Source organism: Ranitomeya variabilis, chromosome 2 (genome assembly GCF_051348905.1).
Source record: "Ranitomeya variabilis isolate aRanVar5 chromosome 2, aRanVar5.hap1, whole genome shotgun sequence".
NCBI classification, from domain to species: Eukaryota; Metazoa; Chordata; class Amphibia; order Anura; family Dendrobatidae; genus Ranitomeya; species Ranitomeya variabilis.
In genome coordinates, this window is record NC_135233.1 from 1,086,804,495 (window position 1) to 1,086,831,705 (window position 27,211).

At 41.7% G+C, this 27,211-nt stretch overlaps 2 protein-coding genes across 3 annotated transcripts in view; one reads left to right on the plus strand and one right to left on the minus strand.

Moving 5' to 3' along the window:
* The window catches only part of GATA4 (GATA binding protein 4), a 122,961-nt gene extending 109,083 nt beyond the window's left edge, over nucleotides 1–13,878 (minus strand). The window contains exon 1 of the mRNA XM_077291705.1: nucleotides 13,796–13,878. The gene's annotated coding sequence lies outside the window, so the exon portion shown is untranslated. The remainder of the gene's footprint in view (nucleotides 1–13,795) is intronic.
* Nucleotides 13,879–16,733: 2,855 nt separating this feature from the next.
* Nucleotides 16,734–20,805, plus strand: LOC143810227 (uncharacterized). 2 transcript variants are annotated; one of them, XM_077293098.1, is made up of 3 exons: nucleotides 16,734–16,935; nucleotides 17,455–17,636; nucleotides 20,486–20,805. In XM_077293098.1, exons 1-3 carry the CDS (start codon nucleotides 16,877–16,879, stop codon nucleotides 20,617–20,619), a joined length of 375 nt encoding a protein of 124 aa, XP_077149213.1. In that variant the 5' UTR covers nucleotides 16,734–16,876; the 3' UTR covers nucleotides 20,620–20,805. The 2 variants fall into 2 exon arrangements, 1 of the variants encoding a protein (XP_077149213.1); XR_013222710.1 differs by lacking the exon at nucleotides 16,734–16,935 and having other exon boundaries at nucleotides 17,150–17,555; nucleotides 20,486–20,563.
* Nucleotides 20,806–27,211: the final 6,406 nt, after the last annotated feature.

Below are 27,211 nucleotides of genomic sequence, written 5' to 3' on the forward strand. Positions count from 1 at the left end.
CCTCCCAGAATATATACCTCCATATAACATACATGTACAGTGTCCGTCCATACATACACATCATGTACAGAGCGTTCCCTCCCAGGATATATACCTCCATGTAACATACATGTACAGCGTCCGTCCATACATACACATCATGTACAGAGCGTTCCCTCCCAGGATATATACCTCCATATAACATACATGTACAGTGTCCGTCCATACATACACATCATGTGCAGAGCGTTCCCTCCCAGGATATATATCTCCATGTAATATACATGTACAGTGTCCGTCCATACATACACATCATGTACAGAGCATTCCCTCCCAGGATATATACCTCCATGTAACATACATGTACAGTGTCCGTCCATACATACACATCATGTGCAGAGCGTTCCCTCCCAGGATATATACCTCCATGTAACATACATGTACAGTGTCCGTCCATACATACACATCATGTACAGAGCGTTCCCTCCCAGGATATATACCTCCATGTAACATACATGTACAGTGTCCGTCCATACATACACATCATGTACAGAGCGTTCCCTCCCAGGATATATATCTCCATATAACATACATGTACAGCGTCCGTCCACACATACACATCATGTACAGAGCGTTCCCTCCCAGGATATATACCTCCATATAACATACATGTACAGTGTCCGTCCATACATACACATCATGTACAGAGCATTCCCTCCCAGGATATATACCTCCATGTAACATACATGTGCAGCGTCCGTCCATACATACACATCATGTACAGAGCGTTCCCTCCCAGGATATATATCTCCATATAACATACATGTACAGCGTCCGTCCACACATACACATCATGTACAGAGCGTTCCCTCCCAGGATATATACCTCCATATAACATACATGTACAGCGTCCGTCCACACATACACATCATGTACAGAGCGTTCCCTCCCAGGATATATACCTCCATGTAACATACATGTGCAGCGTCCGTCCATAAATACACATCATGTGCAGAGCGTTCCCTCCCAGGATATATACCTCCATGTAACATACATGTACAGTGTCCGTCCATACATACACATCATGTACAGAGCATTCCCTCCCAGGATATATATCTCCATGTAATATACATGTACAGTGTCCGTCCATACATACACATCATGTACAGAGCGTTCCCTCCCAGGATATATACCTCCATGTAACATACATGTACAGTGTCCGTCCACACATACACATCATGTACAGAGCGTTCCCTCCCAGGATATATACCTCCATATAACATACATGTGCAGCGTCCGTCCAAACATACACATCATGTACAGAGCGTTCCCTCCCAGGATATATACCTCCATATAACATACATGTACAGTGTCCGTCCACACATACACATCATGTACAGAGCGTTCCCTCCCAGGATATATATCTCCATGTAACATACATGTGCAGTGTCCGTCCACACATACACATCATGTACAGAGCGTTCCCTCCCAGGATATATACCTCCATATAACATACATGTACAGTGTCCGTCCACACATACACATCATGTACAGAGCGTTCCCTCCCAGGATATATACCTCCATATAACATACATGTACAGTGTCCGTCCACACATACACATCATGTACAGAGCATTCCCTCCCAGGATATATATCTCCATGTAATATACATGTACAGTGTCCGTCCATAAATACACATCATGTGCAGAGCGTTCCCTCCCAGGATATATACCTCCATATAACATACATGTACAGTGTCCGTCCATACATACACATCATGTACAGAGCGTTCCCTCCCAGGATATATACCTCCATGTAATATACATGTACAGCGTCCGTCCATAAATACACATCATGTGCAGAGCGTTCCCTCCCAGGATATATACCTCCATGTAACATACATGTAAAGCGTCCGTCCACACATACACATCATGTACAGAGCGTTCCCTCCCAGGATATATACCTCCATATAACATACATGTACAGTGTCCGTCCATACATACACATCATGTACAGAGCGTTCCCTCCCAGGATATATACCTCCATATAACATACATGTACAGTGTCCGTCCATAAATACACATCATGTACAGAGCGTTCCCTCCCAGGATATATACCTCCATGTAATATACATATACAGTGTCCGTCCATACATACACATCATGTACAGAGCGTTCCCTCCCAGGATATATACCTCCATGTAATATACATGTACAGTGTCCGTCCATACATACACATCATGTACAGAGCGTTCCCTCCCAGGATATATACCTCCATATAACATACATGTACAGTGTCCGTCCATACATACACATCATGTACAGAGCGTTCCCTCCCAGGATATATACCTCCATATAACATACATGTACAGTGTCCGTCCAAACATACACATCATGTGCAGAGCGTTCCCTCCCAGGATATATACCTCCATATAACATACATGTACAGCGTCCGTCCATACATACACATCATGTACAGAGCGTTCCCTCCCAGGATATATACCTCCATGTAACATACATGTACAGTGTCCGTCCATAAATACACATCATGTGCAGAGCGTTCCCTCCCAGGATATATACCTCCATATAACATACATGTACAGTGTCCGTCCATACATACACATCATGTACAGAGCGTTCCCTCCCAGGATATATACCTCCATGTAACATACATGTACAGTGTCCGTCCAAACATACACATCATGTACAGAGCGTTCCCTCCCAGGATATATACCTCCATATAACATACATGTACAGTGTCCGTCCATACATACACATCATGTACAGAGCGTTCCCTCCCAGGATATATACCTCCATATAACATACATGTACAGTGTCCGTCCATACATACACATCATGTACAGAGCGTTCCCTCCCAGGATATATACCTCCATATAACATACATGTACAGTGTCCGTCCATACATACACATCATGTACAGAGCGTTCCCTCCCAGGATATATACCTCCATGTAACATACATGTACAGTGTCCGTCCATACATACACATCATGTACAGAGCGTTCCCTCCCAGGATATATACCTCCATGTAACATACATGTGCAGCGTCCGTCCATAAATACACATCATGTGCAGAGCGTTCCCTCCCAGGATATATACCTCCATGTAATATACATGTACAGTGTCTGTCCATACATACACATCATGTGCAGAGCGTTCCCTCCCAGGATATATACCTCCATGTAATATACATGTACAGTGTCTGTCCATACATACACATCATGTACAGAGCGTTCCCTCCCAGGATATATACCTCCATGTAACATACATGTACAGCGTCCGTCCATAAATACACATCATGTACAGAGCGTTCCCTCCCAGGATATATACCTCCATGTAATATACATGTACAGTGTCTGTCCATACATACACATCATGTGCAGAGCGTTCCCTCCCAGGATATATACCTCCATGTAACATACATGTGCAGCGTCCGTCCATACATACACATCATGTACAGAGCGTTCCCTCCCAGGATATATACCTCCATATAACATACATGTACAGTGTCCGTCCATACATACACATCATGTACAGAGCGTTCCCTCCCAGGATATATACCTCCATATAACATACATGTACAGTGTCCGTCCATACATACACATCATGTACAGAGCGTTCCCTCCCAGGATATATACCTCCATATAACATACATGTGCAGTGTCCGTCCACACATACACATCATGTACAGAGCGTTCCCTCCCAGGATATATACCTCCATATAACATACATGTGCAGCGTCCGTCCAAACATACACATCATGTACAGAGCGTTCCCTCCCAGGATATATACCTCCATGTAACATACATGTACAGTGTCCGTCCATACATACACATCATGTACAGAGCGTTCCCTCCCAGGATATATATCTCCATGTAATATACATGTACAGTGTCCGTCCATACATACACATCATGTGCAGAGCGTTCCCTCCCAGGATATATACCTCCATATAACATACATGTACAGTGTCCGTCCATACATACACATCATGTACAGAGCGTTCCCTCCCAGGATATATACCTCCATATAACATACATGTACAGTGTCCGTCCATAAATACACATCATGTGCAGAGCGTTCCCTCCCAGGATATATACCTCCATATAACATACATGTACAGTGTCCGTCCATACATACACATCATGTACAGAGCGTTCCCTCCCAGGATATATATCTCCATGTAATATACATGTACAGTGTCCGTCCATACATACACATCATGTGCAGAGCGTTCCCTCCCAGGATATATACCTCCATATAACATACATGTACAGTGTCCGTCCATACATACACATCATGTACAGAGCGTTCCCTCCCAGGATATATACCTCCATGTAACATACATGTGCAGTGTTCGTCCATACATACACTTCATGTACAGAGCGTTCCCTCCTGGAATATATACCTCCATGTAACATACATGTACAATATCCATCCTTACGTACACATCATGTACATAGCGTTTCCTCCTGGAATATATACCTCCATGTAACATACATGTACAATATCCATCCATACATACACAAAATGTACAGAGCGTTTCCTCCTGGAATATATACCTCCATGTAACATACCTGTGCAGTGTCCGTCCATACATACACATCATGTACAGAGCGTTCCCTCCTGGAATATATACCTCCATGTAACATACATGTACAATATCCATCCTTACGTACACATCATGTACAGAGCGTTTCCTCCTGGAATATATACCTCCATGTAACATACATGTACAATATCCATCCATACATACACAAAATGTACAGAGCGTTTCCTCCTGGAATATATACCTCCATGTAACATACATGTGCAGTGTTCGTCCATACATACACTTCATGTACAGAGCGTTCCCTCCTGGAATATATACCTCCATGTAACATACATGTACAATATCCATCCATACATAAGTGTTGGGATTTAGAGACACAGGGGCATTCCTGGCTATCGCTGACCCCCGTGTGGTTCGACCCGAGGCAATTCACAAGGGCCCGGGAATTCCCATTGTCCTGGTGTGGGGTGTCCGCAAATATATACAGAGAGCTTTGGTACGTTTGGATTTCGGTTTTGGAGAAAAACTGTGTTGGATTGGTGTTATGGGAGGACTTCCTGCAGATATCCTCCTTGGAAATGACATTGGGGAGTTGCAAAGTCATTTTGTGGGAGCAGAAGGTCCGTGGGCCTCTCCTTCTTCTGAAAAAACAATTGGAGGGAGATATTGCATATACCATAACGCCCATCATTCCCTACGTTCTAGAGTTCAGAGACTGTCTCACCAAGCTAGCTACCTTGGCTAATGAGCATCAGCAAACGGCCCAGTCCAGTCCAAAATACTGGTATGACCGTAAAGCCAGGACCCGGGAATTTATGGACAAGTGCTCATGATTATTGCAACCCCTGCCACTGTACAAGGAACTATAAACAGTGGAGCAAAGTGGACTAAAGTGAGCAGGCCAGAGGTCTGTGTAGACCTCATAGCGTGCTCACTTATTATGAGGGGGGAGAGGTTGTGATGGTGTGATATGCTATGTGGGTATCATTTTTGTGTATATTTCTATTTTATATCTGCCCCTCCACCCAGCCGCAGGCCGATGACAATCACAGTTCACAATCCTGGGCCCCAACAGTTCCGACCACGACCTGGGGGTATCACAGAGAGGAGTTGTCACGGGTTCCTTCTCCGATATCACACATATCAACAGAGCAAGAGAATAGTGAACAATTCCAAGACCTTTATTTAGGCAAAACACGAAAGGTCCATATATACGATCCATCACACAAAGGATTAAATATTCCAGAACACGAATGCAGTTCAGTTACAGAATAAAAGTCCAACAATCCAGCACAGAGAATAACAGTCCATATTCCCTTCTTTCTCTCTGATATGCTCTTCACACCAAGGCTCCACACAAGACTGATCTGTGTCTCACCTCCCTGATATTTACAAGTCTCCCCCCTCATTCACTGGCCAGGAGGTGGAAGGTCTCAGGGGCTCATTGTTTCAACAAGCTAGGTCAACATGTCATTAGCATATTAGCAAACAACATTGTTCACTGACCCTGTGGAGAGATAACAATACAGAACTGTGGGGAGAATATCAGATGGCAAATAATAACTCATCCTACAAGATACAGTAAGGGTACCGTTACACAAAACGATTTACCAACGATCACGACCAGCGATACGACCTGGCCGTGATCGTTGGTAAGTCGTTGTGTGGTCGCTGGGGAGCTGTCACACAGACAGCTCTCCAGCGATCAACGATGCCGAAGTCCCCGGATAACCAGGGTAAACATCGGGTTACTAAGTGCAGGGCCGCGCTTAGTAACCCGATGTTTACCCTGGTTACCATCGTAAATGTAAAAAAACAAACAGTACATACTCACATTCCGGTGTCCGTCAGGTCCCTTGCCGTCTGCTTCCCCCACTGACTGACTGCCGGACGTAAAGTGAAAGCAGAGGACAGAGGTTACGTCACCGCTGTGCCCTGCATTCCGGCCGGCACTCACAGTCAGTGCGGGAAGCAGACGGCAAGGGACCTGACGGACACCGGAATGTGAGTATGTACTGTTTTTTTTTTACATTTACGACGGTAACCAGGGTAAACATCGGGTTACTAAGCGCGGCCCTGTGCTTAGTAACCCGATGTTTACCCTGGTTACAAGCGAACGCATAGTTGGATCGGTGTCACACACACCGATCCAACGATGACAGCGGGAGATCCAGCGACAAAAGAAAGTTCCATACGATCTGCTACGACGTACGATTCTCAGCGGGGTCCCTGATTGCCGCTGCGTGTCAGACACAGCGATATCGTATGGATATCGCTGGAACGTCATGGATCGTGCCGTCGTACCCTAACACCATGATAATCATCAAAATAGAAATATACACAAAAATGATACCCACATAGCATATCACACCATCACAATACACATCATGTCCAGAGCGTTCCCTCCTGGAACATATACCTCCATGTAACATACATGTACAGTGTTCGTCCATACATACACATCATGTACAGAGCATTCTCTCCTGGAATATATACCTCCAGGTAACATACATGTACAGTCTCCGTCAATACATTCACATCATGTACAGAGCGTTCCCTCCCAGGATTTATACCTCCACCTAACATACATGTACAGCGTCCGTCCATACATGCACAATCATGTATAGGGCGTTCCCTTCCAAAAAATGAATTTGTTGCAAATAAAAAAAATCTGAAAATTCACCAAACTAGACAAGAAAATAGGCGCAGAGGCAATAATCAACTGGAGTCATACAGTAGTATGTAAAAGGTGTTGGGAACCTCTGTCTTGTTGGCCGTTTACAGCTAATGCTGTCATTTCTTCTGGTCATTGGGCAGATTCCCGAAGCCATAGTACTTGGGCTGCCCCGTTTTTTATATCCTCCTATCCTTTATTTCTTTCTAAGACTGAACCTGTACGCAGCGTTTTATGTTGAATGCTATGGTGCACACAATGCTGGATCAAGTGCTGATGCTGGCCAGTGACACCTTCAGGACTTTGCGTATGGGCAGAAATAGAGTGCTCTGTGCCTCCATCCCACTCCTATAATGAGTGCAGCAGTCGCTGATCTACTCTGCAGAGTCGAAGTGTTACCTATGTAATGTATACAGCAGTTTCGCTCTGTTATGTGATTTATATACAGCAGTGTCTGTGTCTCCTATGTGATGTATATACAGCAGTGTCTGAGTCTCCTATGTGATGTATATACAGCAGCCTCGGTGTCTGTCTTGTGATGCATACACAGCAGTTTCAGTGTCTCCTGTGTGATGTATATACAGCAGCCTCAGTGTCTGTCCTGTGATGTGTACCCAGCAGTCTTAGTGTCTTCTATGTGATGTATATACAGCAGCCTCGGTGTCTGTCTTGTGATGCATACACAGCAGTTTCAGTGTCTCCTGTGTGATGTATATACAGCAGCCTCAGTGTCTGTCCTGTGATGTGTACCCAGCAGTCTTAGTGTCTTCTATGTGATGTATATACGTCAGCCTTGGTATCTCCTTTGTGATGTATATTCAGCAGTCTCAGTGTTTCCTTTTTTATATGTATGCACACCATTTCTGTGTCTCCTATATGATGTATACTACAGACTTCTCCTATGGGGAGATCTGAAGAGATAACTTGAGCATCACTTTCCTTCCAGCATTCTGTTTTTTTTGTATTCACTTACTTGAGTAAAACTGAAGATTTTGTAATTAAAGTTATATTTTTAACTTTACTTTCATGTTATGGGTTAAAAAAGTGAAAAAGTGTTCTATGAAACTCAATTTTGCCAATTTTGAAAATTGTTTTTATGTTAAATGTAACATCCAGGCATCGACCCTGGTGTATAACACCTGTCTCCGCACCATGCTGCCTGCCCTGAGTATCATGTGACAGAACGGCCTGTGGTGCAGAGCTCACTGATACTAGCGCGGTTCTGTAATTTGAGCCACCAGTGCAACAAGTCTGTTCATGACATTTCTTCCTCCTGCGTCTTCCTCCATCACCTGTGATTGACATTAATGAGACGTTGAAGGAAGCGCAGCAACTCATCCACTAAGTTTAGATCCTGTAATGTTAAAGAGCGAGGGCCGAGTGCTGAAGAGCAGAGGACAGAAAGTCACCAACGCTCTGCTGATCCCATAACTGAAGAGTCCAGACCTCCTCTGGTATCAGCAGAAACACTGCGCCCCCTCCGGGAGCTTCATGAATGAACAGCTGCATGTACATCACCAAGCACGATGCGGAGTGTTGGATGGAGCGGTGTAAGGCCACCACCACTGGACTCTGAAGGAGATGTGTTCTGTGCAGTGACGGATCGCACTTCTCTATCTGCGTCTGATGGAGGAGTCTGGGTTTTGTGATTCCAGGAGTACGTTACCCCCTGAGTACGTTGTTCCCGCTGTCAGATGATGGAGAAGGATAATTCTATGGGCTGTTATCAGGGTCAGCATTGGGCCCTCAGCTTCAGTGATGGGAAATCTTAATTCTTCAGCAGAAGACATTGTGGACAATTGAAGCTTCCAGCTTTGTGGGATCAGTTTGGTGAAGACCCTTTTCTGTTCCCCAAGCTCCATACAGACATGGTTGGAGGAGTTTTGTGTAGATGTTTATTTTTGCAGCTTTACGTACTTCTGCTTACTGCAGCCTTTATGACCTCTCTGTTTAGGTGACTCCTAGGTGGAGGGATTTGCTGCTGTAGGACATGACTTATTGCTTGTTAACTCTTCAATAAGCCGCTTTAAGACACTTTAAGTAGAAATAAAACATGCAGAGGGTAATTGTACTAAATCCTGGCTGCCAGTGACGCTTTTATTTACACATAAAACCATTATGAATGATTTCAGAGATGAAGCAGTCGTTAAGCGATCGGTGATGGATTGGGAGCTTTTACTCTGCTGCTTAGTGTATGATTTTTCATCGTGGGTCTTCCTCCCTACTTCTTTTACCATAAGAAGTCATAATCTCTGTCTGACAAAGCTAGATTTTAGGGAAATACGTTGTCAGGTTTTGTATAAGCTGTGTTTTTAGTCATGTTAAGTGGTTTGTCACAAACGAGACAGTGTAAGTGAAGCTCCACCACCGAAGACATGGACAATAAGTATTGACGAATGAGGCTTCTGTCTGGAGAGGACAATCTGTCCTGATGTTTAACATAAAGCCATGGATGTAATTTTCATCAACCCTGTACCCTAAATACCTCGTCTTAAACAGAGCAGCTCACATTTCACTTGTCCTACTAACCCAACAATCTTCATTCATGGTTGAATGCAGGGCTGGACTGGCAATTCTGCCAATTGCCAGAAGGGCCTGTCTGGTCGTGGGCCACCTTGTCTACTATGTTGTTAACGGAATTGGTGACACCCATACTGTTAAGAGTTGTGACGGAGCACAAAGTCGCTGACTCTGTCACTTACCCCAGTAGGCCACGGGTATCATTAGAAATATTGGTCTTGTGGTAAATCTTGCTTTCCTCCATCCAGGGTAATATATCCCATCTGGTGCTTGGGGACAGGGACAACATGGGCCTATGTGATTTTAAATGCCAGGGCTGAATTTCAGCCCCAGTCCGTACCTTGTTGAATGTCCAATGTTTTATACAACCAGACATTGGTTGGACAGCATTCCATTATGTTCATTTGGTTCCCCTTCTAATAAGCTTATCCTCTGGGCTGGAAATAATTATATAATGTCCTTTGAGATAGCAACAAAAAAGGTCTCAGCGGCTATCAGAAGGGTGAAAAAGCTTCACATCTAGAGTAATACCAATCTCCTGAAATAACCAGGAGGCTCCTGAAAAGATGGGCAGACCTCCAAGACTCCTGTAGGAGTTGGCAAACTTTGTGTGCTGCCAAAGTTTACTAAAAGCTATCAAAAGTCCATTTAAGGGATGTTGCCTAGAGGGAAGTATGGATTGGCTCCATGTGACCCATGCCTATCTCCAAAAATGACAAAGTTGTCAAGAATATCCTTAGATATGGTACAATGACCAATCTTATGGGTGAGGTGGAACTGCCATTGTGGTCCTCTCAGTTGCATTGTGAAGCCCTTCAATCGGGAGACTGATCGGTTATCTTGTGTGTGGGGTCCTCCTTGACATCAGATGATGTAGGAGATGAAGAAGTTTTGGTGTTCAATGTCAACGTCTAATTCATAATAGCCAATATTTTTTGGACTATATTTGCCACACCTTTTTAAGTTGCCTCCAGGATCAACAACACCCGACCCATCCATAGCCACCCAAGTATACCCATTTGGGTAGGGCTTACATAAACCAAACCACCTTTTGACCCAATATTCCCAAGAAATCCAGGACAGTTGTCAACTATCCCAATGCTTTTAGTCTTGTTGAAGATACCTAGCTGATTGTGTTCTCCGAAATCTCTTTACTCCACCATCCCCATTGAAAGAACATGGATGAATGTCTAAGTGGAGTGCATATGTTTTTATAGGAAGGGGAGAAATATTATTTAGGTTCCCGGTACAGTAACTAATTTTGCATGGACTCCTTATTGCTGACGGTTGCAGAAAGTGTTCGAGCGTTGCATTTTTGGGTCTTGTGGCTTGCTTTCTATGTAGGGTGCAAAAAGTATAACAAACTCATACATTCCGTATCAACTAAAGACCCATCCAGGTTTTGTACCTGGTAATTGGCGTATGCATAAAAAGGATAGAAGTCAATAGGCATTTGTAATAATTTAGGGCTCACAGACACCACCAGACGCAAATCCTTAGAAAGTATAAACTTCCCTCCGTACAGATACCACTCACTTATCTTCATTTTTCTTTTTATTTGTCAGGAATGGGCAGAGCTCCCATGGGAAGGGAAATGTTCAAACCGAAGGTTCTTTTTGCAGTTTTCTTTTCTGGATCCTATAGTGCAGTATTTTTGTACATCTCCCTATGTTTCTTGTAGGAACACTGCTAATATGAAGTGTCTCCTCCAGGAAATACTTTGTTGCACATGTGATAGTAGTAATTTGTAATAATGTACTGCAGTAATCCATCTTTCGGGCAGAAGTCGGACGCTTCCCAGTCGGCGGCTAATGACTGGCGTACAAAATCTGTAAATGATCTTGGCTCGTTACCTTAATAGTAATTTGGCCGTTCACTACCCCACCCCCATTCTGGTCATCCCCGATATCAACAAAAAAAAAGTGCATTTTTATCGAGAAGATTAATTGCCTCTTTGACTTTCGGAGTACACCAAAGTGTAAAAAGTTGCCAATATCATCTGATGTCTAAGAAGATAAGATGGTGGTCGGGATTTGCTCATGAAATAGTAAGTCTATGGCCTATGTACACAACCTGCATTTACAAAACCAATGCAAGAGGCCAAGTTGTAGGAGGTATCAGCAGTGGACATACTAGAGAGAAGAGCCTCATAGCTCCATACCATGGTGTCAAATTTTATCCATGCACCCCATGCCCTTTCCAAAACTCTTAGGGTAGGCTTTACCTCTTGGGTTACAGTAGAGTTCCTCTATAGAGGGAGGTCTTGCTCAGGTTCTAGCCCCCAAAGCGTCAAACTTGGTTGAGCTTTTTATCCTCAAGGGCAGTCGGATTGCCTGCCTCTGTGGTATTTACTCCCTTGGAAGACGTGTGGACCGGGACTCAAAGATCATACCCACCGCACAGTATTCTATTTCTCGGCTGTGAAGATGTCTCTTACAACTATTTGGGTTCACTTTCTTTTCTGTATGCTTTATGTAAATGCATAATCAGGTCCAGATAAGTACACATCGAAGAAAAGATCTTCTAAATGAAAGATCTTCCGGTGGTCGAAACTTCTAACGATCATCGAAGATCTCCGATAACCTCACAGCTCATCATGCGCATCGGCAGCCAACATTAACCGATTGTATTCCATTCAACAAAAAAAAGCATTTTTTTTTTCTTCTCGAGTATTTAGGAACTTCCCCTGGTAAAAGCCATCAATTCTCAAATATACATGGAGAGGTGAAGGACACCTGAACTTTCCTCAACAGTAACTTGACAGGTCCGGATAGCTACGTTATCTCATGCCCCCTCGAAAATTGTTTATTTTGTACTCAATAGCATTACATTTGTGAGCCTTTTGGTTAAAACGTTCAATAATTAATTTTGCAAATCATAACTTCTTTCACCACAAATTTGAAAATTATTAATATTATATTATTAATTAGTTATATATATTTTAACTTCCAAAGTGCTAAAAATATAAGAGTAAAACAAAAAATTTAAACTTTATTTTTTTACTAACTTTTTTTTATATATTTTACACTTTAACATTTTAAACAATTTAGAATATATGATTGCATAAGGATACAATATAAATATGAAATTCTAATATAATATATTCATACAATAATTTCACTGAAATAATTGACTTTTTTTAAACCTATTATTGTATTTTCCTATAATCTAACCACGATAAATAATTTTTAGAGTGTTTCTTCTTTTATTTTATTTTCTGATCTTTAGTTCGCCTTTTCTTCTAACAGAAAATTGGATCTAAATATATATATATTTTTTAAAGTTTTATTTCTGGAGTATAGATAAAATAGAAATTAGTAATCAGAGTTTAGAACATTGGATGTTATCCTGAATTTTGCATTTCAGTTTGTATAAATTCTTATATAATTTCACTAAAAAATAATTAAAAATTGTAATTAGAAAAATATTTAATGTAAAAATAATTCTATGATGCCTAAACTTATTTTATACATTTAATTTTTACATTAAAAAACAGTATGCTTTTAACAAATGAAATTATTTTTTGACTATTCGTATAAATTTTTCCAAACGATATCTAATTTAATTTTCAATGTTGTAAATAATTTTCATGTGTTCTGTTGCGTTGTTAAAAGAAATAGCATCAATATCTTTTGAAGTTAAGTTTTGTTTTATTTTTGTATTAGGAGGATCACAATTAAAAATACTTTTCAACACATAAATAATAATAATAATTCATGGAAATCTATTAGATATAGGCAAACACATATGGTTATGAAATTTGGATTATGCAATTTATTTATTTTTTTGCTTTTATTTATCATTTTTTTTATGATGTTGGAAGAAAATTCTTAACCAGCTCTAGCAATGTTTTACTTATGTTATTTTTTTCTTTTGGATTTGTATTATTTTTTATTGTTACTATTACATTAAGTTTTATTCTAAGAAATATAAATGAACCCAACCCGTCATCATTAAAATGGCTGCCAAAAACATAATTTTTTTTTTTGCAAAAAAACAACCTTGAAATAATTTTCATTTAGGCTAAAGAAAACACAAAAGAACACATTACCTTGGGCTGCGGGGACAAATATTCGCAGGGTGCTGGGGTCTGCCTGCTCCTGAGCTGCAACATATGGAAGTTGAGAAAGCAAACTCCCAGCCCTGAGCTCTTTCCTTTGGAATTTGATAACATTAAAATAGATAAGAAAGTGGTTTATTAACCTCCGAGCTTCTAGGGGGTTTCACAAAACGGCTCTGTTACCAGCCTCTAATTCTATCTCCCATCTCGCTCTTTATTTATCCTCATGATTTTTTTTTTTTGTGCTTTTTTTTGGGCATTTTAATTTTTTATTTCAGCTTATACCAAATTACGACTTTATATTCTGCCGTGCATTTCACATACAGTACATTAAACAAATTATAATATATACCTAAAAAGTGACAATTCTATATATATATATACGCCTGGACCCTTGATGGTGAGGATCATTATCTTCTTATATTTTTATTTTTTTTGCTGTATGAAAGTCATACTTTAAAGGGCTTTTCCCATCTCCAAGATCCTATCCCAATACTTGGTAGGTGAAATAATATTAAAAAAATACCTCCAATTAGAAATGTAGTATAGTTCTTTTGATTAGCTATGTTGCTAAAGGGAGATTCCCATCTTCAAATTCTTATCCCAACGTGTAGTAGGTGTAATAATAAGAATTATATTATGAAATACCTCCAATTAGAAATGTTGTATAGTTCTCCTGGTTAGCTATGTTGCTTAACCCATGTGCAGGACATTGCAGTAGCTTAGTTATCCATTGGATTTTATATGCAGTGACTTATTTTTTTTATTTTTTCCTTTTTTTATCCTGGATCTCGTATGAAATTTGCAGATACATTGGGGGTCCCATAGAATTGTTTTAACCCCTTCACCACCTTGGGTTTTTCCGATTTTCGCTCCTCTTCTTCCCAAAGCCATAACCTTTTTAATTATCCTTCTATATGGCCATGGGAGGGCTTGGTGTTTTTTTTCGGGACGAGTTGCATTTTTGAACGACGTTTTGCCATATAGTGTGCTGGAAAAACGAGGAAAAATTCAAAGTGTGGTGAAACTGCAAAAAAAAAAAGGGAAATTCCAGAACTGTTTTTTTTTTTTTTTTTTTTTACATTGGTCACTAAATGCTAAAACTGACCAGCCACAATGATTCTCCAGGTCATTACAAGTTCATAGACGCCAAACATTGTCTAGGTTCTTTTTTATTTAGGTGGTGAAAAAATTCCAATGTTTGTTTAAAAAAAAAAAAAATCGCCATTTTCCGAGACCTGTAGCATCTTTTTCGTGATCTGGGGCCGGGAGTGAGATTGTTTTTTGTGTACTGAGCTGGCATTTTTATTGATACCATTTTGGTGAAGATACAATCTTTTGATCGGCCATTATTGCAATGTTGTGGTGACCCAAAAAAATATAATTCTGGCATTTTGATGTTTTTTTTTGTCATTACTTCGTTTACCGTTCGGATTAATTCTTGTTAATATATTCTGAACATGGCAATACCAAATGTGTATGTTGTTTGTTTTTTTTGAGCGGTGATTTTAATTTTTTTTTTTTTTTTCCATTCTTTATTTAAATTTTCAAATTTAAAGAACAAACAAACATTCCAAGTTCTGTAGGGCGATACAAACAATACAAAAAAAAAATAAGGCTCACAAGTCTCATCATAAAGAAATGCAAAACATAAACATAAAAAGTAACGCTGTGGATGGTGCTCATAGCAATGCAACAATTCTACTCCATAGGAGCGATCTGATGATCGCTCCTATGTAGCAGAGGCGATCTAGTTGTTCCAGCTCCTAGCCTCCTATGGAGGCTATTGAAGCATGGCAAAAGTAAAAAAAAAAAAGTTTAAAAAAAATAAAAAAAATAAGTTTAAATCACCCCCCCTTTCGCCCCAATCAAAATAAAACAATATAAAAAAATCAAACCTACACATATTTGGTATCGCCGAGATCAGAATCGCCCGATCTATCAATAAAAAAAGGATTAACCTGATCGCTAAATGGCGTAGCTAGAAAAAAATTGACGGAAAAATAAAAAAGTTATGGCTCTGGGAAGGAGGGGAGCGAAAAACGAAAAAGAAAAAACTAAAATACCCCGGGCCATGAAGGGGTTAATGTGTCTAAGGATGCTTGAATACATTCAGAAAATAAGGGGGCTATAAACATTCTGGGGTAAATTTACCATAAGAGGAATTTTTGAAGTCACTCATCCTTGTGCCTGTGTTGCCTTTTTCTCTACCAAAGTGTTTAAATGATTTTTTGAAATGTTTGGTGTAAATTTGAAGGGGTTGCTCAAGACTTTGGTTAATTTTCTCCGTGGGGGTAATAACTCACAGACCGGTAAAATTGCTAATTAACTGTCTGTTCTGCCCAAAGACTATATCTGCCATCTCAGGTGGTGATTCTCCTGCTTCATTTCCACTGGCATCAACAGAGTTAAGTCTTCTTTTCCACTCTGCTCTGTGGAAGAGGTATCAATGCTGATTGACTGCTGGCTCCCCGCAGTTAGACAGCAGGGAGTTGGCAGTGAGTCAACATCACATTGGAAGAGACTTCCTGCCCACATAGCAGAGCTGAAGAGAAGAAGCTGCTCTGTTGAAGGAACGTCAGTGGAAACGGGAGAAGTAATGGCAGGAGTGATCGGTGATCATCGACGGGCAGAACAGGCAACTTTTTACAAAGTTTTTTGCAACTTTTTACAAAGTTACAATTCATAAGTCCGGTTTGCATCGGTTTACACCCACCTTTTAAAACCTTTGGGAGCGCGGATAACTTTAAAAAAAGAAAAAGTCGTCAGCTCACCCAGGGTAAGGAAGTCCTTCTTTACATGGAGAACCATTGAGTATGGCAGGTATCCTAATAGAATCCAACAAAAAAGATCCTTTAAAAAAAATTGAAGTTCATTGAAAATCCATTAAAACGTGTTTCAAGAAATTTCCGTTTCATTAAGGGTTGGATTGGATTTTCATGGATTTTTAATAAACCTCCATATTTTTTTTTTTTTTTTAGGAATTTTTTTGGTGGATTTACACGTCAATGACTTTTCCCCTAATGATTACAGAGAAATCTAAAAATTAAAATTGAAAATGAGCCAAATGAAATGGCCATGACTAACCTTTTTCTAAAGTGTAGAAGTTGTAAGCGCAACTTGTATCCAGTGTAAGTGGATATTTTTTTTTTTTTATCAATGGAAGATTTTTAGTGAATACCTATGGGTAATTTCTAACCGATGTGTATTGGGATAATTTTTGGGTTGTGTATGAGTAAATATACAGTATAATGTATATTGTTATCCAATGTGTATGAGCAACTTTAAATATGGCCATACGCAATAAATACGCATTAGCTGGATTCACTTATTTTGGTAGGACTGGCCAACCAAATACTGTTTGGCATTGGTAACCCAACTCTTTATGTCTGGGGAGATAAGGATCGACCAGTTGGATTTCAACTACCCAATTCTTCTTGTTTTAGTTTGTACACCATGATGATTCATCATTGAGACTTCTATCTGACTGGAACATTAATCAATGGACAAACTCGGACAATGGCCATAGTCATGATAATTTTTTTCAATCCGATTAGCACAACGCCAATCTGCTCTCCTTTACTACTAAAGGCCTTATTTTATGTAGATAGTCATGATGTCTAATTCCTAAATTTAGATTGTTTTCACAGAACCAGGACCTGGGCTTACTATCAGCTTCACACCTACTGGGCAGATAAAGGTTTAACTAAACCCTGTGAGCGATCAGAAGATAAGCGGTCTATCACGGCAGGTAACACCCAGCTACAACACAGCAATGTTGACATACACTTTACTTATCAGACCGATCTTCTGTGTAATCAAATCCCAGTAGGTAAGTGATTGACGCCATTCCATTTAGACTTCTAATCAGGGAGAAGGCATGACCAAAACTTTGTATGCACTTCTCATCTGGATCCTGGCTATGAGCTCAGTATGAGGTCAGAGGTGGGTATACGGCTGTTGGAAGAAGCTATCTCGGTGGTCTCAGCCATACAAAAGAGCACTTGCTCTGATGAACGCTACTGTGTTCTTTATGAGAGCCGATTCCAGACATGTCTAATGGCGGCTTATCTTAAGGAGGACAAAAAGGATTAGCAGTATGAAATCAGACATACCGAAACCTTAACTTCACCGACAATCATGTGCCATACACACTGGACTGTTGGCCAAACCCATTAATATCGGTGAATTCAGCCAACATTAGTCTAAGGCAGTGTTCCCCAACTCCAGTTCTCAAGAGCCACCAACAGGTCGTGTTTTCAGGATTTCCTTAGTTTGGCCCAGGTGATGGAATTGTTGCCTTTCTAGATGATGGAATTCTCACCTGGGTAATACTAAGGAAATCCTGAAAACATGACCTGTTGGTGGCTCTTGAGGACCGAACTTGGGGAACACTGGTCTAAGGTGTGTGGGGGCTTATGAGTAGAGATAAGCAAACCCCTGGATGTTCGGGATAGGCAGTCAGTTGAAAAAAGGTTTGATTCAGTTACCAGAACAGTACCTGAACCCGGACTCCAGTCACTTGAACATCCAGTGTTTGTCCCACTGTCATATGTATGACAGTGCAGCAAACACTGCCTTTGCTCGGCGTGAGCCTTCACCTGTGATTGGGGTAAAAAGTGAATTGCGGTGAACTCTCCTCTGCACCGTGAGACTTCTCACTGTTATAGCGAGGATTTCGCCAGAGGTCATAGGGGTTCAGTGGCCCGGCTGGGAATGTAGCCTCAGTGACCAGCGGTAATCTTGATGACGTCACCACCAGTCACTGATGCTGCGCTCACAGCAGCTCATTCCCCAGTCGCATCTTTGCACCATCCAGGTTAAAAATTATTTATCCCCAGAAGACATAGATTACACGGGACAGAACAATGAGCATGTGAAGAATATGGTTGTTTTTTTTTTCATTTTCTATTTATTACATAAGACGAGGGCTTGGGTGGAATTGTGTTAGGCGAGTACAACTGTGTTTGTTGTTTTTAAATAAAAATGGTGTGTTTTGCTTTATTTCAAATAAAGGTCTTTATACTGGCTGTATGTTTATTTACCATACAACTATAGGATTAGTAATGGATAGGTATCTTATAGACGCTTCTCCATTAGTAATCCGTGGCTTGATGTCACCGGACAATACAAAGGTGACATCAACCGCGCAAATATGAACCCCACTTGCCACCGCTACAGGGCAAGTGGGAATAGCCAGGCAAAGCGCCAGAATTGGCGCATGTAATAGATGTCTTTTTTGGGCGGCTGTGGGCTGCTATTTTTAGACTTGGGGCCAATATCCATGTCCCCTTACCATGGATGTTGCTTTAGCTTGTCTGGTTGTCGACAATAGGGGGGACAACATGCTGTTTTGTTTAAATTATTTATTCTAGTTAAATATTTCTTTCTATTCTTGATAATCAACCCTGCTAAAACTGACAGCTGAGGGTTGGTTAGTTTTGCCTGGTTGGATATCAAAAATACAGAGGAACCCAAGTGTTTGTTTTTTTTAAACTTACCGTATTTATTTTGAGTGCAGGCGATGGCTGGTGAATACTGCCATAAGCCACCGCATGCCCTTGCTGTTATTAGCGGCAGCAGGCGTTGGCTGATGGGAGTAGTAGTCCCCTTCAGCAGACGCCAGTGACCGGAGGTAAAAACATTTTTTTACCTCAGATCACAGCTGCGGGCCCACTCTGCTATTTAACAGCGTGGGAACTGTAGCTCTATGACCGGCGGTAATGATTTACAGTACTGCCGGTCACAGTTATAGCTGTGGGGTCACACAGACATCTGACAGTGTGTCTGTGCTGTGTTCTGACCAATGATAACGATCTTACATGATCAGAACTGCCAGTAAGATCACAGCCTTAGTGGAAACTCGATCATTTGCCGAATTTTGCAGAAAATGCTCAGGAATCCGAATACGAATGTGCAACGTTTGTGCCAGTTTTTGAGATTGGCGAACATTTTCTGAGGAAGCCCGCTTGTCTCTACTTACGAGGCCTTGTACACAATGCACAACTGTTGGCTCAACGATGGTTCGGCTGATAGTTCTGCTGGCAGCTATCTCTCTGGACCCCTCCATACACAGGAGAATGTGTTCTCTATGAGAGAGCTGCTATCCGACTCCTATGGCATATCTCAGCAAGAACAAAAGGTTCCACAGTCCGAGATTGGTCATGCCGGATCCTTATCATCCTTAACATTATCTGTTGGGGAAGAATTAAGAGACCCCCGTACACATTACACTGGAATACTGATCATTCTTGAGATTGACAAAGATTGGCAGAAGAAACTCAACAAGGCCACTGACCCAAGATGGTCAAACAAATTGCATGAGTGTTGGCCGTACCCTCCTATTTCTCACTCAAATCCCCAAAAACTGTTGATCTGGTAATGGATTACTCCTTTTCCCTATTGAGAGCATGGGCGCACCGAGCTGTGCTTTTTTATTGCAGATTTAAGATGTAATTGTCCATATTATACGTCATGTAGAATGGCACAATAAGCAAATTCCTAAAATAATAGCGGAAGTCTTCAATCCTCATCTTTCGGTCATGCTGTCAATGTTGATGCTACTGGAAGAAAATTACAAATATAATCAATTTTTTTTAAATGTGTGTGTTCTGTAAATTGTTCCCTGGAGTTACTGATCAGTGGTCTCACCTTGGTCTTTTGGTTTGTCTTCTTCTGCAGATCTCTTCATCTGGTTCTTCTCTGATCTCTCTACTTTCAGTCCTTTTTCCGATGATATGGACTACACCAACAATGAGGAAAGCAAAGTCTTATCTGCCGGCAAGGCTTCTAACCTCCACCTGGGGACTAGTTAAGTATCAGTCGTCCTATCGGACTGACGCACAGGGGCTATTTCTGGTAATCCCAATTTGTACGGCTGCAAATGTACATCATCCTAACGAGAACCTTATTAGGAATGTCATAAACTTTTTCTAACCTTGTCATTGCTCACCGACAGAAAGCAGATACCATCCCAAAAATACTAACAGACGATACTTAGATAAGAGCTACTCAGGGGGCCAAAGTTAGAGTTACATGAATATTGTAACTCAACTACATTATTAGGGTGAGGGGACATTAAAGAAAATATAATAAAATTATTATTATTTTTTTTTTTTGGGGGGGGAATTATTCTGCTTTGGTCTTTAAAGGGGGTTGTCTTATGAAGAGACTCATGCCTATAGATTTACAGGTATCATCCATTTTAGTCCACCACTTGGAACTATCCAGAATGACTCAACTGGAGAAACCTATACATAGAAATCATACATAGAAATCATGGGGTCCCATAGCAAAAAATCCTAATTGGGTACCTACACACCCATCCCCCCAAAAAAAATAATCAATAAAGTAGGTGGGGTCATGATACATAGGGGCAGTCACATACACAACAATTGTGCTTATTTTGAAGGCCCTTAGCGATTTTACCCACTATCATACCCCTTTCATGGCCCCCAAAGTGTATGAAGCTGCCAAAAATGCTTCCTCCACACACATTATCTATAGCCCTCAGTGAATTCTCCAGCACACTTTGTCCCCAAAGTAACCCTCACAACACAATATGTCACCAATATTACCTGATGTCCCCATAGTGGCCCTAACACGGTATGAAGTTTCCACACTGCAACCACACAGTATGATGCCCCCAGCGCATTATGATGCTGCCATAGTTCCTGCACCCAGTATGATGCACACCACAGCCCCTGATGTTCCCCACACACATCTTCATACTGTCACAATGCCCCCTAGATAACGTTGCCCCAGCCCTGCCCCTCACAGTATGATGCCCCCCATAGTGACCAGCCACCGTATGCACTCCGCAGTGAACCCCCCGGCAGCATTCTGCCTCCATAGTTCCCCACACAGTTTGATGCCCCACTGTACATTCCCCCCACATAGTGATTTCCCACACAGTACTCCTCACAGTATGATGCCTAGAGGTTAGAACCCCCCCCCACACACACACACAATATGATGGACCCACAGTCATCCTCCCTTTCACCTTCTGAGAATGCACATACTGTTGAAATTGAGATTCGGGGGAGGGGGTGGGGGTGCAGTGCCATTTGACATCAGGCTCCTTAACTAAAAGGCAGTTTGTTCTGCCGTTATTAGCACTACACCACTGGCCTATACACAAGTTACCAGGTTGCACCGGTCACACTGTTAAGTCACTCTGACCACCTTTCATTGACACCCAACTACTGTCAGCTGCAATTGTGCAGCAGCGCGGTGGAGCCCCAAGATGCTGTGAGGAACACAGTTCTAGTTCCCAGTCCTTTAGGAAAAAAAGGTGACGGTCTTCAATAGATGGATCGGTGTGAGTTGCAATATTAATTCAGGAGGAGATTAATCTTAGAGTTCTGTATGAAGAAAATTCTGTTACATTGGATTATTATAATAACCACAAACCCCATGAAAAAATATACATGGGGAAAAGAAGAGATCCATTTAAATACTAAAAAACGAATTGAATGAATGTAAAACAGCAGAATGCCTCAGATAGAGGACAGCCCAGATCAAAAATAAATAGCAAAAATATGAATATAAATATATCAGAGATAGGACATAAATAATACCGAAAGTGTCACCACGGAATAAAAGGGATTATCATGAGACGCAGTTTAGCTAAATCGTAACAACAATAATAATCAGGTTGCAAATGTAAAAAAGAGAAAAGTGCCTTGTTCTTTTATGCCCTGAAACCAATATATTGCTATGGTGCCTTAATAGTAAAGCCGAGTCCTAGTAAGTATAAATGACCAGTGCATCAATGGCTAACATTGCGCAAATAGCATAGCAGTGGAGCAAGTGCTACAAGTTTCTAAGCAGTAACCCCAAAAACAAGAAAATGATCATCAGTAAAGGGGGATTAAATGAGACCATTAATGTTTAATCAATGCCCGTAACTAAAAGAGCTACGAGATATACCTGAAAAGGTCTGGAAAGCCGTCTCTTCACCCCGACGTGCGTTTAGCCACTGGCTTCTTCCTGGGGGCATCAATTGGATTATTAGTAATGCTTTTGTGAAAATGAAGCTCTGCATGCTTGTTCACTGACATTGGGTTCCTTTCCCCGTAATCTACAAATCTCTTTATGGATTACAATTGCACCTAGATAGAGTGAAGACCCATGCACTAAAGTGGATTTGGTCTAATTCTCTTTGCGATATCCACCTCCTGTAGCCTAGTGTTGTCTGGAAACCTCCAGCACCTCACTAGAGAAGACTGTCTTTCAAAATGGAGGGAAAAGACTGTGAAAGAGGGATGTGGCCAAAAATATTCCCTTTTGATAAAGCCTACGCGAAACGTTCGTCAGGGGGTGGATTCGGTCCCTCGGCATCTTGTCACGCTCACCATGGGTAAGCTTTATGGCTATTAGATACACCGCATTCCTCTTTTCCCTGTGTGGAGGCACATAGTCACTGCGACAGCCTCAGGGAAATGCATTATTAGAGGGATATATTTGCTAATACCAAGGTTAATATTGATATTTAATGCCTTATTAACACCATGTATGCTGCATGTTTTTGAAGCTTACAGTGTTCTATATCAATACCATGGTGATGGCTATTACTAGTTTTTATGCCTTGTTTCTCACTAGGGGTTTTTATATCCTTTGTTTGTGCTTCATTTTTTGTGACATTTTGTATAATCTAATTTGTAATAAAAACATATTGTTAATTTTATTAAGTGTATGGAACTCCATTTTTCTTATTGTTTCTATTGTGTATTGGGAGTATGCACTTACTATCCGGTTATTTATGGGTAAATACGATTTTATTCCAAATCACATGGGACCCATACTTTTTCTGTGAGTTTGAATATACCAAAAATATGCATGCATTAATATAGAGAACCCTTACCAGGAGAATAAGGTGGCTTCTTTCTATGGGTTGACCACATTTCCTCCTCCTTAACAGCCATTTACAAGAGCCAATAATTGACTAAAGAACATTCATAATAAGATCACTGACCCATTTAACCCATTACTTGCCAAATTCAAATTTTTACAAGTACGGATTTTTCAGAAAAGGGCGTCCCAATATTCAATTACAAATGACAGTGACATGATTTCCTATTTTGAAAACATTCATTTGAGAGTCCCGGTAATTTCAGCACAAGTGGAGTTAATCTGAAGATGGGAGAGGTGAGTATAAGAAATGTTCTGATATTTTTTACATTTATTATGCGCTGTGGTAGCATAATAAGGGACAATGAATTTACGGAGAATCTCCACTAGTCAAATTTCCCAGGAAAATACACTCGAATAGTTGAATTTGAATTTTGTCCGTTTCGCTTATATTTACTTTTACTTTATTTGATCATTTCTGTTTTTTATTTTTTTTTATTTGGCAGAATAAGGATTCTGTGACTGATTTCAGACTGCCAAATCCAAAAATAAAATGCAGCCAAAGGAGTCTAACAGCGTCTGTCTCATAGGAAGCACAGTGGCACTCGGCCGAGCGAGCACTCCAATATATTGGAGAGTCGGGTGATATTGTAAGGAGACGGATATATTGCCCATGTTCCCCCTTGAAGAAATGATAATAATAATCTTTATTTATATAGCGCCAATATATTCCGCAGCGCTTTACAGTTTAACAGTTTCAAACACAACAGTCATAAGTAACAACGTTAACAATACAGTAATAAAGCACAATAAGCCGCCCCTGCTCGTGAGAGCTTACAATCTACAATGAGGTGGGGGATACAAAGTACAGGTGTGTATTTACAATGATGTATTTACAATGATGGTCCAGCCATCTTCAGGGGGTGGGGGGAAGATGGAGATAGTGAATGGGCTACACACACTATAGGCTAGGCCGCTCTGGAAAAATGTGTTTTGAGCGAGCGCCTAAAACTATGCAAGTTGTGGATGGTCCTAATATCTTGGGGTAGAGCATTCCAGAGGATTGGCGCAGCACGGGAGAAGTCTTGGAGTCAGGAGTGGGAGGTATGGATTAGTGCAGAGGTTAGTCGAAAGTCGTTTGCAGAGCGCAGCGGTCTGTTAGGCCGATAGACAGAAATGAGGGAGGAGATGTAAGGGGGTGCCGCACTGTGGAGAGCTTTGTGGGTGAGAACAAGTACTTTGAATTGTATCCTGTAATGAATGGGCAGCCAGTGTAATGACTGGCGAAGAGCGGACGCGTCCGAGTAACGATTAGCCAGATGGACGACCCTGGCTGCCGCATTAAGGATAGACTGGAGAGGGGAAAGTCGAGTAAGGGAGAGGCCAATTAATAGAGCGTTACAGTAGTCCAGGCGGGAGTGGATTAGGGCGACAGTGAGAGTTTTTGTTGTTTCCATGGTGAGAAAAGGGCGGATTCTAGAGATGTTCCTTAGGTGTAAGCGGCACGAGCGGGCAAGAGATTGTATGTGGGAGGTGAAGGAGAGATCGGAGTCAAACAACACCCAGACAGCGTGCCTGCTGCCGGGGTGTTATTATGGTGCCACCCACAGAGAGGGAAACGTCAGGTTTAGGGAGGTTAGTAGATGGTGGGAGCAAGAAACAAGTATAATGTTATGTGGTGTAATGTGAAATGTGATTGTGTGTTAAAGGTGTTAAGGTACCTTCACATTAAGCGACGCTGCAGCGATAGCGACAACAATGCCGATCGCTGCAGCGTCGCTGTTTGGTCGCTGGAGAGCTGTCACACAGACAGCTCTCCAGCGACCAACGATGCCGAGGTCCCCGGGTAACCAAGGTAAACATCGGGTTGCTAAGCGCAGGGCCGCGCTTAGTAACCCGATGTTTACCCTGGTTACCAGCGTAAAATGTAAAAAAACCAAACACTACATACTTACATTTGCGTCCCCCGGCGTCCGCTTCCTGCACTGTGTGAGCGCCGGCAGTAGCAGGGCACAGCGGTGACGTCACCGCTGTGCTGTGCTGTACTTTCACTTTACGGCGCTCAGTCAGTGTGGGAAGCGGACGCCGGGGGATGCGAAGGTGAGTATGTACTGTTTGTTATTTTTACATTTTACACTGGTAACCAGGGTAAACATCGGGTTACTAAGCGCGGCCCTGCGCTTAGTAACCCGATGTTTACCCTGGTTACCAGTGTAAAACATCGCTGGTATCGTTGCTTTTGGTGTCAAACACAACGATACACGGCGATCTGACGACCAAATAAAGTTCTGAACTTTGTTCAACGACCAGCGATATCACAGCAGGATCCTGATCGCTGCTGCGTGTCAAACTAAACGATATCGCTATCCAGGACGCTGCAACGTCACGGATCGCTAGCGATATCGTTTAGTGTGAAGGTACCTTTAGTAATATTGAAAGTGTGCGTAGTTTGACAGTAGGGATAATGGGGGTTAAAGTTTGGGACTAGCCCACAGTGGGAGGGGCTAGTTTAATGGGAAAGTGAATCTATCAGAATCAAATAGGGCCTGGAGTGCATAGAAAGAAGACCTAAGGTCTTTTGTGAGCTGTGCTGTGTTTTTGGGATGTCTCTAAAGTGAGAGGAGACCGAAGTAAAGAGTTAGCGAGAGCTGAAGTAGAAATGACTAAGAGACAGAGTGATCTACCGGAGACAGGCCCTGGAAGTGGACGCCTAGCAGAAAGGTCCAACGTTTATAACAGGGCTGAGTATGTGAGATGAATAAATTGTCCCGGGCCGGGAGTTCCAGACAGTCAAAGAACTTGAAGCTAAGTCCGGCCATATTGGCACATTAATGGGAGAGAAGATGCGGAACCGCGGGGCGACTAAAGGATTCTAGCTAAACAGGACTGTAGTGCTGAGCTGTGTTATAGTGGAGTCATGAGAAACAGTGGAGACAGAGGACAAGTAGAGAGGGTAACGAGGAAATGAGAACAATAGAGAAACGAAGGATGGATACTGTATGGAAAATGCTTTGAGTTGTAAAGAAAATGTTCATAAGATTGTATACTCACTATCGCTTCTTTATGGCGGCCCCGTCATTGAACTGTCCAACATCTGGTCCTGGCACACCAGCAACATTGGTTACATCCAACCTGCATGCGCATAGCGCCGTCACAGCACACATTCAGCCAGTGCCGGGTTGCTGAAGATGAGTACCTTGCCCACGTCTACCGACACACGCCATGTTACACTATAGCAGCTGGTCAAACATGAAGGTGTATGAGAGGATAAACCTATCAACAGGACCCAACTATGAGAGAAAAAAAAGGCCAGGAGGAGAAGATCTGTCCAACACACAAGATCTGCTGTATAGATCTTCTCAGCCCGTAAGACCTGTCGGGTAGGTACTGTGCTCATTGTGTTACAATCAGATGATTATAACTCAACCGTTTACAAGGAGATCATCCAGGATAATATTCTTACAAGATGTGTTGTTGATGGGATTACTGCACTTGTGTTCCGCACCGTTAAGAGATGTAATCATTGCCCATAATGAGTGGAAGCATTGTTACCTG

Coding starts and splice junctions, on each gene's coding strand:
- LOC143810227 (XM_077293098.1), top strand. CDS start 16,877: ATGGCCATGACTAACCTTTTTCTAAAGTGTAGAAGTTGTAAGCGCAAC. Junction 16,936..17,454: donor AAGCGCAACTTGTATCCAGT/GTAAGTGGATAT, acceptor TTGTTTTCACAG/AACCAGGACCTGGGCTTACT. Junction 17,637..20,485: donor GTGTAATCAAATCCCAGTAG/GTAAGTGATTGA, acceptor CTTCTTCTGCAG/ATCTCTTCATCTGGTTCTTC.